The sequence below is a fragment of the Leptopilina heterotoma genome, unplaced genomic scaffold (genome assembly GCF_015476425.1).
Source record: "Leptopilina heterotoma isolate Lh14 unplaced genomic scaffold, ASM1547642v1 Lhet_212, whole genome shotgun sequence".
In the NCBI taxonomy this organism is placed as follows: domain Eukaryota; kingdom Metazoa; phylum Arthropoda; class Insecta; order Hymenoptera; family Figitidae; genus Leptopilina; species Leptopilina heterotoma.
This window is the reverse complement of record NW_025110930.1, coordinates 78,304-94,856: the sequence shown is the minus strand read 5'-3', so window position 1 is coordinate 94,856 and position 16,553 is coordinate 78,304. Positions and strand designations below refer to the sequence as shown.

The following is a 16,553-nucleotide window of genomic DNA, read 5'->3' as shown; positions in this document are numbered from 1 at the left end:
AGTTTTGTTAAAGATGTAAAAAAATGTAAAAAAATGTAAAAAAATGTTTTTATACTCTCTATCAACTTTCCTTTCTCCGTGTTTACTTTTTCGTATTAAAAAAGTTAATGTCTTGTAAATCATCAGGTAGATAACACAAACCAGAATGATCTTTGTGCCTCATATTATAACCCGCTCCATGTCCTGGAAAAAAGTATAATGCAATTAAAAATTAATTTTAAATTTAAATATGGTGAGTACAAAATATGCACCTAAATTTCCCATTAGCCTGGTTGGAGCATTCCGCAGGACTAAAGGTACAGAAGGTTGAGGACCTTTATGATCTGCAATGATTCTTTGAGCTGCTCTTAGTGCATCTTCCATTAATCTAGACTTGGGAGCCCTAGCTAAATATGTCACACATTGTGCCAATATCACATCAGATTCAGGCATGCCAAGCATTTTACAAGCGTGCATAGTATTAACTGCTACATCTGAAAGACAATGGAAATTTCAATTTTTAAAAAAATAAAGTGGATACTTTATATTTAATACAAAATGTCGTCGCACAAAGATAATCTTGAATTACTTAATGCATTTGGATCCTCCAAACCGATGTCTTCGCTCGCCATTCGTACCAATCTTCTTGCAATATAAACTGGATCTTCTCCTCCAGACATCATTCGAGCTAACCAATAAATGGAAGCATTTTCATCGCTTGCTCTTACCGATTTGTGTAAAGCAGAAATAATATCATAATGTTGATCTCCTTTCCGATCATAAAGCATATGTGTCTTTTTTAGACTCTCCTTCACATCACATAAAGTTATTATACATTGGCTTGAACTTGAACCGGAAACTTTTGATTGAAAAGCTAATTCTAAGCCACCAAGGGCTATTCTAGCATCACCGTCGCACGTTTCTGCCAACCATTTTATGGTAGCAAAATCTATAAAAAACTTGGAGTTCATATTATCTGGAGCATCTTGAATAGTATCAGATATCTGGCCTTTTAAAAATTTTACAGCATTTTCTAAAATAAATATCACATTTTGGGTTGACAATTTTTCTAAAACAATTACACGACAGCGACTGAGCAGAGCGGAATTCAAACTGAAGGATGGATTTTCAGTAGTTGCGCCTATTAAAGTTATTTTACCAGATTCCACATGGGGTAAAAAAATGTCTTGTTGCAATTTATTGAATCGATGAATTTCATCTACAAACATTACTGTTTGTCGACCAAACTTTAATTCATTAGCAGCAAGACTAATTGCCTCCTTCACATCATTTACTCCTGAGGAAGCAGCAGATAGCTTAACATAACGAAGCTTTTGTTTTTCATCTCTACATATCCCAGCAATGACATTCGCCAAAGAAGTCTGCAATTTTCAATAATTTCAAAAATCCTTCTCTGATATATAAACAAGCATTTACGAAATCAATTTTTACAATTACCTTTCCACATCCCGGTGGTCCCCAAAGAATAATATTAGGTATTTCTGCTTTTCGCAGTAATTGCTCAAATAAACACTGCGGTCCGAGAATATGATCCTGTCCGACATACGTTGAAAGAGATGAAGGCCTCATTTTTTCAGCAAGTGGAAGATGAGACTTATTCTCTGAAACATTTTTCTTTTGAGCTTCATTCTTACTCTGAAATGAGAAAAACAAATTTAAAAAAACAATCATTACAGTGGACTGAAATATTAATGTTAGTGATACTGACGTTAATATCAATACCCATTTTGTTAATATTTTCTTCAAAATTTTGAGAAATAGAAGATGAAAATTTATTTTCCCAGTTTCCTTCTTTTTTGTGGTCAAATTTTGATTTCTTTGGAAGAGATAAACTGTTGTCTACTTTTTCTTTTGAAGCCGGCCTTTTCTGATTACCTTGGCATTCTTGTAATACCTTTGACGGTTCACTCAAAAATAAGCACCGACTGACGTGTTCTTCGATAACCAGTACCGGTAATTCTTTTGAGCAAACTGGACACTCTACTTTTTCCATATCTTCTTTGAGGGTAATTATCAAAAATTATATTATTGTCGACGTTAAGACCATTAATATGCAGAAAAATGTTTAAATTTCTTTAATTTCTTTCCCAACATTTAGACTGCTCAAGTATACTGTTTTTACTTTTTATAAGCAAAAAAAAATTACATAAATGAATAATCAAAGAAAAATATTTAAAAATTTATTTTTAGTTTTTATGATACATGTATCTGTATACCACTTTAGACCTGTGTTTGTAATTGTGTAATAACAAAAACAAAAGTTTAAAGGTGCATTTATAGCTCTTGGTTGATTGGAAAAAATTTACCAAAAAACAACATCGGAATCGTATTCACACCTATTTGTAGAAATACCTTTACACAAATATATCTGTCCTTTTCTAAGGCCGCAGTCCCATGGCAGCGTTTTGCGTTGCGTTGTAATGAGAGAGAATGCAGTAAACGTATATTTGCGTCTTTTTCTCTCCCATTACGACGCAACGCAAAACGCTGTCATGGGACTCCACCCTAAGGCTGGAGTCCCATGGCAGCGTTTTGCGTTGCGTTTTGTAACTAGGTTATGAGTGCAAATATAGCAAACATATATCTTCATCTCTCTCACACTCATGGCCTAGTTACAAAACGCAACGCAAAACGCTGCCATGGGACTCCAGCCTAAGGTGCTTCTATACCTCCGGTGGATTGGTCAAGCAATCGGCTCGATGAATTTTCACGGTCGGAAAATGTACTTTCATGGCGGGTATTTTTGAATAAGTAAATGTTGAAAAGGTTTTTACTTGAAAATTTATTTTAAAAAATGATTTTATCATAGAAATTCTTTTGAAAGTAATGTTAAAAAACATGTTTTATTTTAAAAGTTATCAAATTTTAATTCAAAATGTTTTAATTTTCCAATGAAGTGTAAAAAGCCTAATGTTTTTGAAATGCTAGTACAGACGGTACAGACTGTTTGTTATGAATGTACATAACCTAGCGTTGTGTTGTCGTGCTTGTGATATTATTATATTCTAAATTTAATGATTTAATTATTATTATATTAAATAATAATGAACAGACAACACAACGCTAGGTTATGTACATTCATAACAAACAGTCTGTACCGTCTGTACTAGCATTTCAAAAACATTAGGCTTTTTACACTTCTTTGGAAAATTAAAACATTTTGAATTAAAATTTGATAACTTTTAAAATAAAACATGTTTTTTAACATTACTTTCAAAAGAATTTCTATGATAAAATCATTTTTTAAAATAAATTTTCAAGTAAAAACCTTTTCAACATTTACTTATTCAAAAATACCCGCCATGAAAGTACATTTTCCGACCGTGAAAATTCATCGAGCCGATTGCTTGACCAATCCACCGGAGGTATAGAAGCACCTTTAGGGGTCGTTCCAGAATGAGCCAAAACGCAACGAAGACGCGACGCGTCTCCATTTGATTAGCATTGGGACGCGTCGCGTCTTCGTTGCGTTTTAGCTCATTCTGGAACGACCCTAGGGTACAGTCACACGATCTCATGCAAAACTTATGCATGCAGGTTGCCATGGTAGCTTTCAAAAGTGAGAGAGATAGGAAATTATTCTATCTCTCTCACTCTTGAACGCTACTATGGCAACCTGCATGCATAAGTTTTGCATGCGGAGGTCTGAACGCTCCCTTAAGGCCTTTCTCCAATAAGGCCTTTCTCCAATAGGTTTTAAAAAGTGTGCGAATGACTGCGTTGCGTTGATTTTAGCATGTGTTGCTATAGCAACCGACGCAGACGCAGAGTTTTTAAAACCTATTGAAGAAAGGTCTTTACTCATGCATTTCATTCGCGAAACAGTTGTGCGTGCAGCTTTGGCCTCAAGGTTGAGTCTACAATAGACAAATTTTTCCTTAAGGCCTAAGCACAATAGATTCGCGAACGCAAAGCATGAGTTAGAAAAGGACAAAGATATATATTTGTGTCCTTGTCTATCTCATGCGTCTCTTTCGCGAACCTATTGTGCGTTGGACTTTAAGCAATGCACCCCCGCCTACGCCGTCTACTGGGGCCGTATTCTCGAATCGATGACCCCAGATGTCGCATGCGACAGACCATTCGAGATGGAAAAAGCTATTCTCGAACGCTTGTCGCATGCGAGATTTCATGTCGTATGCGATAATTTCCGAATGGTTCATCTCGAGTGGGTAGTGGCCATTCGAGATGCAAAGTCGTATACGAAATGCTAGTAAAAAATAAGGTTGTGTGTCATCCTTGTAATAAACGTATATAATATAAATTAGTATTAGTGTGCATGAACCGCATGCTAAAGTAGAAAAAATATACAAAATAACCTAAATGTGTTGTTTAAGAATTAAAAGTAAACTTGTGAAATAAAAGTTTATGTAAATAATTTATAATATGCAAAATTTATAATGGATAAATTGCACATGTTTGTGTTATTTTTGTGAATGAATCATGTAAACAATATAAATTTTTTTAATTTTTTAATCTTCGTTTCATTTTTTCTGTCTGTTCACACTTTAAAGTTAGTTTTTGTGTATGCTTTTGTTTTTTTCTTTACAAAATATTGTTTTACAAATTGAAAGTATGCTCTTTTTTAAGATTTAAAATAAAATAAAATTTAAAATTATAAAAAATTTTGATTAACAAATAAATTTTCTTTTTGCAAAAATAGGAAATATATATATTTATTAATTAAAATTATGCATAATATAAAGGGATATATCCCTTTAATATGCATAATTTTAATTTTTCAATAACAATATTGTTCACAAACTGATTCTTTTCTTTAAAAAAAAAATATTACATATTCCAGTTTCTTAACATTTTTGTAAAAAATTCTCAATTTACAAATGCTAATATTAAAACTTTAATATAAAAAAAATGTTGTTACATTTATTTACGAATTTCTTTAATTATAAAATTATTCGTAATAATATCAGTAACTTCTATTTAAATAAATATTTGATTGTTATTATTTTTCCATTATTTTATTACATTTAAAAATAATTTAATTTTTGTAATCATTTTGTAACGTACGTCTACAAAATTCAATGTATTTAGTGTTTTTAACTAAAATTCTTCTATAAATTCATTATTTTTAATAATTAATTAAATATTTATTGCCAAATATAACTAATTTCAAAAGAATTTGAATTATCAAAATTTTAAATTAAATTCATTCAAAATTAAAATTTTATAAAATTTCAAACTGAAACCGCTTAAAGTTAATTTGTTTATAAAAATTGTAAACGCAAAATTGAATTGATTTTGAAATATTTAAATGAACGGATAACTATTTGTATTTTTCTCATATGTCAAGTTCTCTTCCTCCTCAATTATGATTGGCAGATAAGTATTTGGAAACGACGGCAACAATGTATGAATGTCGCACACGGAAATTTTCGAACAACCTATCTCGAACGGTCATTGAGAATAGACTTTCAGAGTCGCATGCGACATTAACCATTCGACATTTTACGCATGCGAGAATTGTCGAATGCTTTCGAGAATACGGCCCCTGATCGGTTTACATTGTTTTCCTATTGTGGACTCAACCTAAAGAGAACTAGTGAAATTTTTTGTTATCATTGTATATTTACATACATAGTAGCATAAATAAAATTTTTATTAACGTTATAAAAATTGTAAAGTTATTGTAGTTAGTTAAAAGTTGTTTTCAAAATATATCTATATATGTAAATGTTTAATTAAGAAATAATTATCGACATATCATTTAATATATATGTATATATATATATACACAAAATAAAATAAAAATGTCTGAGAATAATTTAAACAAATTAAAGGAAAATATAGTAAAGGATGAATGTACTAAAACAGATCGTAGTAATTATTTTAATCAATTAGAGGCATGGCTACAAGAAGTATATTCATGGCAAAGTGTCATAGCCATATTTCCTCATTGTTTGGCATCTAGTCAAGCATTAAATAATACTGCAGGTAGGACGTATAATAATTAAATGAAATAAAAACTAAAGCTTTAAAGATTACAAAATCTTGTAGAGTTTTAATTTTATTTAAATATACTTTAATTTTTCCACAATTATGATGCCCTCTCATGAGAAGTAATTAAATAATTAAAAAAACACCAAGTTCCTTTCAGAAGCTAATAATGCTCTGAGCAATATTGAATTAAGTAAAATTTAATTCATCCAATAAAATGATTATTACTTGTTCATTATGTATTAAATTTATATTTTGAATTAAATAAATATTTGTGCCGTTTCACACAGTAAAAGAGGTCTTGGCTTTTTTGACAAAACTAAACTTTGGAGTGAAAATATATAAAAGTGACAAGTTCAATATTGTTCTAAAACTCAAAGATTACATTTCATTCTCGCATTAATTTTTAATCGTATTTCATACTTTTAATATATATATATAGAATTTACAAATATAAATTATTATAGGTATTTCCGTTACATCAGTTTTTTCTCATTCAAATCAACAAAACAATGAGTCATTACGAGAGAGAAGGCGAAACATTCACAACGAACCTTTTCATCCTTTAAATGTTGAAGGTAAAATAATTTAATTAATACACATAATTGAGTAGAGTATAAAATTTCGTTAACAGACACTTTATTCTGATTCCAAAATCAAACTTGAACAGGTAGTTTGCTTTAATTTTGCCATCTAAATGATTTGTTGTGAAACAATGTAGACTAGATATAGGCGCAAGAGTCGTTTCGTGCTAAAAAATAATTTAAAGGATTTCTAGAATTATGGTCAATTTTCAAAAAAAAAAAAAAAATGGTACATTGATAACTCTTTATTTCCCATAAGATACTAAAAACTATTAAACATTTTTATTAAAAGATTGATTGTAATTAAAAAAATTCAAAGTAGTAACATTTTTAATAGGCATTCCAAGCAAGGTAAACGTATTTCTTCAAGTTTGTCCCTATAGAATACGAATGACCTCAGTGGAAAGGAGTTATCAGGGTGTCTAGTAATTTAGAAATATAAAATTCCCGGGGTTTTCCCGGTTTTTTCCCGGTATGTAAATAATTTTCCCGGATAATTGAAAACTAAAATTTTACAGTAAATTTAATCGTAATATTTGTAAAACTTATAATAAGAATTGTATTGTGATTTACTTGACGGTAATTTCATGTTTAAAATCAAAAACAGGTGTCGCATCACTGTAAAAATTTGGCACAAGCTTCCCAGTGGGCAAAAAACCATCATTGTTTTAAAAACGTTCCAAAAATGTTTTTAGAACGTTTCATGTCTGCCAAATAACGTCCCAATAACGTTATATGTTTCTAAAACGTTTTAAAAGCAATGGAACGTTTTTGGAACATTATTTGGCAGACATGAAACGTTCTAAAAACATTTTTGGAACGTTTTTAAAACAATGATGGTTTTTTGCCCACTGGATTGTCACATCGAAAATCATTTCCCATATAAGTTAGGTCTTAATTGGACAATAATAAAACATTGTCTAATATACGAAGAGAATCAATATACAATTCGAAATTGAAAAAAAATTAAGTTAAGCGTTGAAAAAATGTAACTATTTTTTCCAACAACATAATAAAGTACTTCATAAAAAAATTCCCGGATTTAAAAGAAAATTCCCGGGGGTTTCCCGGTTTTTCCCGGGAAAAAAAAATTCCCGGGGTTTTCCCGGTTTTTCCCGGATTCCCGGTTCGCTAGACACCCTGGTTATGTTTTTCTAACCAGAAAAAATTTTAAATGTACGCTTTACATTTCTTCTATGAATTCTGTGTATGTATTTAGAAAATTCAGTTGTCAATATTCTAAAGTTTAAATGACTTTTATAATAAATATATGTACCTTTTAAAGACCTATAGACAGTTTGAAATTAATACGGAAACAAATATTCACGCACTGAATTTTAGAAATTCTACAAGTCGCTCTTAATATTTCAACGATGTAGTTATTAAAAAACGTTAAGTAAAATTCGACGAAAAATGGGCCCCATGTAAAAGTGAAAGACTAGTTTATGAAAGTTTCGACAACTATTGTTTCCATATAATTAATTATGTAACATAAATTATAGTAATTTTGTATGTTTTCAATATTGCCTGACAATGTTAAAAAATAAATAATATATATATATATATATACAATATCATACACTGAAAGAAATACTTATAAATAACAAGAATTTTCTGGTGGAGGTTCTCGCAAGTAATCTACAAGTTTGTAGCAAAACTGTTTTCTCAAAATGCAAAGGACTTTTTTGCTACCGGCTGCAAGTTTGATAAAAAGTTCCATGCTTACTTAGAGTTTACTATTGGGTTTATGCATTCACGTTTTGTTTCTTTCAGTGTATTAATTGTGGTGTATCCACTATATATAACTTGGAATTAATTCAAAAATTTTCACAGGTTTTGAATATCGAATACCTCCTATTTGGAAAAGATTTGTCGCAGAGTCTATTGATTCTATAATGTTATTTTTATTAAAGTTAGCTATTACTTTTATTGCAGTCGATGTTTTTGATTTCATGTGAGTAACCATAACGCACACAGATACGGCGCTACACTAGAAAAGGGACCTTAAGTGAAAAACAGAAAGTGAATCAATTCTTAATAAAAACCACAATAATCATTTAAAACCCATTTTTTGATTGTATGTAATTGAAATTTAACATTTAATTAAGGTATAACCATCACTAAACTCAACTTGATAATTTTTACTCTCAAGTCCCTTATCTCGTGGAGCGTCAAATATTATCAGTAAATTTAATGTACATATGTCTTTACAGAAATATTGAACCATCTGATATAGATCTGCTTCAAAGAAATTTAAAAATTGATTATAAAATGGCTGTCGAACTGACATCTAGTATTTTAATATTAGAACTAGTTCATCGAGTGATCGTTTGCATTTTTGAGGTAATATGAAGATAACTTGAAATAAGAATAAGGAGACTTCACTCTAATGTTAAGACTGTCCCCATGCGCCTATTAGAATTTTCCGTGATTATGTTATAGTTTTCCCCCTATATAGATTAAAAACTCCTTATTCTTACTTGATGAGTAATAATTAATTAAACAAATACAAATGTTACTTCAGGCATTTTGGCTGCAGCGAGGACTTTACGGGCATATTGGTGGTGCGACACCTGGTAAATCAGTAATGGGTTTACGAGTTGTGCAATGTCGCAATGTCATTCCCGTTGAACGACCAGATGGTGAAGTAGTACTTGTTTCTCCGGGAACGGATCTTGGTTTGCCCTTGGCCCTGGGTCGTTCACTAGTAAAAAATTTAATTTTGGCGTTTCTCTTTCCCATTTGTTTCTCACTTTGTTTCTTCAGATTTAACCGAACGGGTTATGACTTGATTTGTAATTCGATTGTTGTTGAAGATCCTTATAGAAGCATTAATAATAATAATAACAATAATACTGTACGCAGGGGTCGTCAATGAAAATATTAATAGACGGCAATAAGGGATAAACCTGTGAAAGTAATTTTAAATTATAAAATTCTCCTTTAAATACCAAATTCCAAATAATTGATGGACTCTATTATGCTCTTCCACTTCTCTCACGATATAGAAAGCGTTAATTAATAAACCAATTTTCTAACCCACCCAATCATTACTTTAATATCTGTTTCACCATTTGTATCAGTCTATTTTGCGACCAACAAACTTACCATGTATTGTGAAAATCTCACTCACTTGCAATGTTTCAACCACGGAACCCTATTGTATGACTCTTTTTCTGTATATAATAACTTTTCATAATTATTACAGGGATCACAGTGATTTTCTCATTAAATATTAGGTGAAAAAATTATTTTATTTTTTAAAAAGATAAAAAAGTTTAAAAAAAAGGGATTTTCCAAATTAAGTAAAGTATTATTGTATTATTATAACGTATATATATGTAGTTAATTTAAACAATTTTTTACTTTTCCTGTTAATTGCAGCTTTCAAAAAGCAGACATTTTTTCTTCCATTTTTTTCTGTGTAATAATAATTATTGATATTTTTTTTCTTTTTCCATAGTCTGCAATTTTTGTTACTTTTTGTTTGAACGTTAAATTTGTTTTAAAATTCCACGAATTTTACTAAGGTAATAAAATGCGGAAAAATGCCCCCAATTCGTAAATTGCATGTAAATTCAATAAATATTAATATTTTTAATTGGCTATTTGATTTTTCCATAATAATACTATTTATCATTAATATAAACAATCACCTACAATAAACTAATAATATAATTTGAAATAGTTTTTTTTATGTTGGAGATTTCAAAAAGTGGGCATCTATCCGCACTGCATTCTTTATCCGAATTGTTAATTTTAGTAAAATTTACTCTGGAAATAATAATTTTTATTGATAGAAATTCCAAATAGTTGGGGTTTTACTTTGCAAATGATACAAATTTCCAAGTTTAAAGACTCTGAGAAAATAATGAAAAAATAAAAAAGTCTATTTTGGTGTACGGCAAAACAAATTTATTTATTTTGGCTTCTCGAAATTATTGACTTTCATTGAGAGATCTCTCTTCGATGCGCGGCTCAATTTAAGAGAATAAAAAGGGGACAAATTGTAACTGATTACAGTATATATGTATATATATATTATATTTATACAAAAAAATAAGGAGTTATAATTTTTAATTCACATAGACAGTGATGCCCTAATCTAGGATAAAATTTACTGCTTGTAAATCTCACGAAATTAAAAATATTTAATTAAAAAATATACCATATTTTAAAAGGCACCTTTTACTTTTGTTATATAAAATTGTACATTATCAGAATTTTATATTATTTTTTAAGGTGAACATTTTTCTCGTGTATTTATTTATATCATAATATAAAATTAAACTCAGTAAGATTTTATAAAAAATATATTAAATAGCACAATGTTCTACCAACCAGAATGTTTCTCCCAAACGTATGAAATATTTATTTTCTGCAGACAAATAGTACAAATAGTAAATATTTCATGCGAGTCACACAAGAACTTGACCTGCTTTCTAGTTTTGACAAATGAATTACTCACTGATTTTTTTATCTGTGCGTGATTTGTATTAAAAATGTATTGTATACTGGATCGATTTTGCAAAGAAATTTTTTTGGACATTTATATCCCGGCAAGTAATTTACCCTCATCTCGTGAGATTTCCCCATATAATATATGTGACGCGCTCCGAAGAAAGGTACATAAAAAGCAAAAAATTGTAGGTTCTCTTTGTAAATGAAAATATCTAAAAAGGATAAATAACCTTCAAATGATTTGCTTCTTAGGTATTTATTTATTTATTAATTAAATTCTATAATAATTAATAATAAGGTGAAATAAATTTTTAAGATGCTTTCTTTAAAAAATATATTATGTATTTATTTATAAATATTTTTTTAAATTATAAAAATTTTGTACTATTCTGCAAAAAAGTTTAGAATATCTATAATAATGCGTTTTACAATTTTTTGGACAAAAGAAACGATATTCCCTTTATATACTTATGTTGTACATATTATATTTCTAAATAGAATTTATTTCAACAATAACTGATCACGAATTATTGCCAAAGCTGTAAAATTATGTTTTAAACTTAAGAATACATGCACTATTGTTTTATTCATCAACTTTGTAATATAAAAGAAATGAATAAAGTTTAAATTATTTTATATTTACAAATATTAGCTACAGATGTAGTGATTTGGTTTGAATGCTCACATACACACTAAAAAAAGGTCTTACTTTCAGCCTATTTCTGAGGTTGAATTTAAGGTGTAAACGGAGTCAGACTTTTTTTTCCTGTGTAGTTATGTATCCTTCCAAGGGTCTGTTTCATCAACTGCGATTTAAACTCAATTAGCGATTAAAGTCAGTTAAAGATTTAATCACTGATTAACTTTCAATAAAGGTTGTGAAACAGGCCCTGAGAAAGAGAAATTCTCTTAATGTCAGTTTAATCCAGTAGATGACTTTAAAAATGCGTATAAACCTATAGCAATAATGGTCACAACAGTTATAGTTTTGTAGCTTCGCATACGATACGGAATTCTTCGTCGTGGTTGGACAATTTTTAATTTATTCTCCCTTTCCAATCGAGCTGCTTCTACTTTCGTCTTCCATTCTTGTTCTTTACGCCGCCTTTTTAAATCATAATCTTTTACATCATTATTAATCGAACCTGGAGGATGTCGATGATAAAGGTTCTTGGCATTTACAAGCAAATTTTCAATCGGTAAATCGTCTGGAAGCTGTAAATGTAAAACTTGATGCAATTTTCAATTTGTGAGATAAAGACATTAAAGCAATTTTTATTTGTAATTTCTTTATAGAACTTACAGAACATAAAATTTTATGCGTATGGCCCATGTCTGGTATAGTATTAAAAATTTCATCGGCTCTATGGATAACTATTATTGTACTCAAATATAAAGGCATGAAAGGTGGGCTTCCAAGAAAATAATCGAAAAGCCTATGAAGTAATTTTCTGTTCTCTGCATATTTATGAGCATACCATGTCGTATATTCTGCTAATGCAAAATGGGGAAACAATTCTACACTGTAAAATTGGTTTACTGAATTATCAAATTTACTAATTTTTTAAAATTTTTTTATTTTACTTAAATTTATTAATTTCTTTACAGACACACGCAGCATCGATAATAAAAATATATACTGCAAGTGCCCTTTTAGAATTCAATTACCCTTATGAAAATTTATGATAGAAATTTAATAATATGTAGGTGCATACTATTTTGAATAATAAAAAACAAAAATTAACAAATTTTAAATATTGAAAGCTTTAAAGATTTTCTGTAGTAGTAGTTAAAAGCAGTTGAAAGCAGTTGAAAGAAATATTTCTCACTTAAAAATAATAAATGTGTTGAGAAATAAGATAATGTGGAAATAGTGGTGAAAATGATTTAACCATTAAATCAATACTCAATGTATTAAACAGACGCGTCTATTCATAAAGTTTCATAAGTTTAGAATTTTTCAAACAGAACAATAATTTATTTAAGCCAAACTTGTCATCAATAAGAAAGAGTTAAAAATTGTCAACACATCGGATTAAAAAGTAAATGCCCAACTAGTACAACTTGTTAAACGAAATTCGTAATTAATTTTAATTAAACAAAAACACTTACTTTTCCAAATGTTCTAAAAGTTTTGGGTGTTCTCTTTCCAATAGTGCAAAAATAAAAAAGAGTTCTTGATTAACTTTTTCCATTGTCTTTTCCATAAACCTTTCTAAATAAGTTAGAGAAATCTTTTCCAAGACATGTAAACCTTTTTGAAGACCCATCGTTAGAAGAATTGTGGCAGCTACATCATTATAGCCTTGATAATAGCTAAATTCATTTGGAATTAATAATTCATTTTCATTACTATTATATAAATATTTTAAAAAAGAAAAACACTACCACTATTGGCGCCTTGTCAAGAGCAAGTGTAAATATATTAAAAGATTGCGTCACGTTCCGCAAAAGTCACAGAATAGCATTGTTTAGTATAATATTAACATTACCTCAAAATCTACATGTAAACTTGAGAAATAATGGGTTAAATTAATAATGTAAATTGTCTTTTTCAAGTCTATACTTTAGTCCCACTCGTTTTTCACTTTCCTAAATTTATAATTTATAAATGGAGGGCGTGGAATGGATAACTGCCTGCAAAACATGGTCAGACAATAGAGAGCGCCTCTAGGCCTCTCACTGATGTCTGACTGGTATAGGGTATAGTCCCTTTCGACCATGCGTTTCAGGCAGTTATCCGTTCCACGCCCTCAATTTGTCGCACGCCATTTTTTATGGCAATCAAACACTCAAGTTGACTGAAAGCTGGATCAATTGGTGGCTTAGAAAAATACAATTTACTTTACAGTAGTAATACTAATACAGTCTACCCTGTTGATAGTATACCCGTCAGACTCTACACTAACAAGTAACACTACCCTAGTGTGAAAATGGGATGGACTTTTACTTTGAACCATTTTTTTTTGTCGAATCGAAAAAGTATTTGATACATAATTTTCCATTTTGGCAGACGTGCCATTTTTGGGTTGAAAATGGAAGTTGGAAATAAAAAAAACCTCAAATGTGTGTAAAGATCAGTTTGGAACAGTTTTTTTAAATTCAGCGAATTCGCTTGAAATTCGTTACTTGAGGGTTTTCGAGGTCATTGATTACGAATATAAAGTCTAATTTACAAATTTCAAAATGGCGGATCCAATATGACTAATGATTTTTCTTTATATGAAAATTCAATGACAATTCTTTATGTAGATATTAAAAGGTGAGCCTGGAAAGCATGTACGGAATTTAAATTATTTATAGAGAACTGATCCGTCAAAATAGTGAGTGTGCGCCAAAATGGAAAAATACGTATAAAATATTTTTCGATTCATTATAAAAAATGGTCCAAAGTAAAAGTAGAGATCCCACTTTCACACTTGGGCAGTGTTCCTTGCAAGAGAAATTTCAGTTCTTTTCCGTATGTCTAGTAAAAGATTCATTCCCCCAAAAGTGTGTCATCTCTTATGGAAACAGCCTCATAAATAACCATGAAATAATTGAATATATGACTACTTACTGTAAATGTGGATTTCTGTATAATACCCAACAAATTAATTGCGTCATTTCCTCTTGGAATATTTGAATTTCTTCTTCAGTTGTATTAGAAAAAAGATGTCCTCCACTTCGAGCGACATCTTTTAAGACTTGTTGATAAACTTCGCAAGGAATGCATTTATGTATTGTTCCCAATTCAGTTACAATTGGCATTTCTTTATCAGGTAATCTTAGTAGTTCTGGCCATAGAACTCTTCGTACATCATCTATAGAAATCATCTTATCATTTTAAGTTTTAATTGAATAGAACGAAATAGTTTTTATCTTTTTACTATAAATCTTTCTGATTACAATTTAATGTGCTTGACCAGAAAAAAGATAAAAACCTTTACAAAGTTATGTTTGTTTATTCCTGTGCCTTCATAGTTTTGTTCCCTTTAATATCAAAAGTTTGACTTTCAATTCGCAAATCACTTTAATTGTAAAATTCCAAATGGACTGAGTTCCATGGAACTTGTTAAATATTTAAAATGTATAATAGAAAAAAATTAAAAGGTGCAAATTAGTCTCCCAAAAACACAAGTATCCTGAGTGGCAGACCAGTGTACTGAATCTTACTTTAATTAAAAGATGCAACCAAGTCAGACATACGAGTCTCACCATTAGAGTTCCTTCTACACCGAAGGTGTATCAATTTTTCAAAATTAAAAATGGGTTCCCGACTGAATAGTCGGGGAAATTCAAAACCAATGCAAATCCATTATCAATAATTCAATGGTGAAAATTGATGTTAACTTTTTTGGTATGATTGCTTTATTTAGTTTTTAAAATAGAAATTATTGAAATCCCAAAAACTTGCAATCAAAATTTTATTTAACCGAAATATTTGAAAAATAAATTTTGTTTCCACATCTTGACCAGCTTACATTCATCTTGAATAATTAAATTAACACCTAGGCTGCCCGGCAGTGGGACGGCAAAGGACTTTTTAGATCGTAAACGGAACCCTAAGTGAGCAAAATTAACTTGTACTTGACAGATTTTTTTAAGAAAAGAGAATTTCACTAGGATAATGCCACTTTTTTAATGTCATAATCGAAGGAATTACTACTTTAATAAATTTTTGTAATCTTCGCACGCCCTTTGATGAGATATTATATACACTTTATTATAATGTTATTTTTTATATTTACCAATAACTAAACCTTCAGAACTGATACTTAGTAATTTGAGTTTACCATAAGTAAGGTTTGATTCAATTATAGTTCCTTGTATTACTTTTATCTTCATTCTTTCTCTCTCGGTAAACAATTCTAGATTTTTAACAAACATTTATTAGACTTGTATTAATTAATAATATATTTTTAATATAATCATATTTACCTGGTGTATTTGAAATTTCTGGTAATTTAGGAATATCATGAATCCATGCTTTCTCTCCATCTAACGAGAGCTCAATATTTTTGTTGCAATTAAAGTCATTATTTTCCGTTAATGAAGAATTATTTTTATCTATCACATTTCGTCGACGAACCTTTGAAGAATGTTTATCAAGTAAGCAATTATTTAAAAAAAGTCTCGAATTCTCATCAGCTTTTGAGTCAATTACTGAATATTCATCTTCCTCTTTATCCATTGTAAAATATATAATAAACTTTTTAATTTATCTTAATATTCTTGTTTAGAAAATAAATTATCATCGCACTTGCAGCTTTAAAGTTTAATAATATTATGCGCACTGTACAATCTACGCCAATCTACGCTGACATCCAAGTATGAAGTATACCAGTATACCTTTCAATTACACATTTTGACATTTACACAGAGAAAAGCAGAGAAAAATATAGAGGAGAAAAGAGAAAGCATGTACAATGTAAAGGTGCTTACACACTTCAAAAGTCAAAAGTTTTCAACATACCAAAAACTTGTCTTGTAATAAGGGTGCGATCCTATGTAAGCAGAATACGTCGACCGAAAGCAAAAAATCATGAATGGAAAAGAGATAGGTAGATATTG

The 16,553-nt window shown here is 29.7% G+C and overlaps 3 protein-coding genes across 4 annotated transcripts; 1 reads left to right on the top strand and 2 right to left on the bottom strand.

Moving 5' to 3' along the window:
- Window positions 1–66: 66 nt before the first annotated feature.
- On the bottom strand, window positions 67–2,265 carry LOC122501592 (ATPase WRNIP1-like). Its single transcript, XM_043611178.1, has 5 exons — window positions 1,709–2,265; window positions 1,438–1,635; window positions 569–1,361; window positions 252–473; window positions 67–183 (listed from the first exon to the last, which is right to left on the bottom strand). Exons 1-5 carry the CDS (start codon window positions 1,991–1,993, stop codon window positions 83–85), a joined length of 1,599 nt encoding a protein of 532 aa, XP_043467113.1. The 5' UTR covers window positions 1,994–2,265; the 3' UTR covers window positions 67–82.
- Window positions 2,266–5,531: 3,266 nt separating this feature from the next.
- On the top strand, window positions 5,532–9,581 carry LOC122501591 (protein FAM8A1). The gene is made up of 5 exons (XM_043611177.1): window positions 5,532–5,952; window positions 6,423–6,533; window positions 8,373–8,493; window positions 8,753–8,882; window positions 9,064–9,581. Exons 1-5 carry the CDS (start codon window positions 5,769–5,771, stop codon window positions 9,415–9,417), a joined length of 900 nt encoding a protein of 299 aa, XP_043467112.1. The 5' UTR covers window positions 5,532–5,768; the 3' UTR covers window positions 9,418–9,581.
- A 2,036-nt stretch (window positions 9,582–11,617) lies between these two features.
- On the bottom strand, window positions 11,618–16,399 carry LOC122501590 (TBC1 domain family member 20). Of its 2 annotated transcripts, none has more exons than XM_043611175.1 (6): window positions 15,921–16,399; window positions 15,776–15,850; window positions 14,560–14,803; window positions 13,113–13,316; window positions 12,304–12,523; window positions 11,618–12,215 (listed from the first exon to the last, which is right to left on the bottom strand). In XM_043611175.1, exons 1-6 carry the CDS (start codon window positions 16,171–16,173, stop codon window positions 11,916–11,918), a joined length of 1,296 nt encoding a protein of 431 aa, XP_043467110.1. In that variant the 5' UTR covers window positions 16,174–16,399; the 3' UTR covers window positions 11,618–11,915. The 2 variants fall into 2 exon arrangements, with proteins under 2 accessions (XP_043467110.1, XP_043467109.1); XM_043611174.1 differs by having other exon boundaries at window positions 15,731–15,850; window positions 15,921–16,397.
- Between the last annotated feature and the right edge of the window lie 154 nt (window positions 16,400–16,553).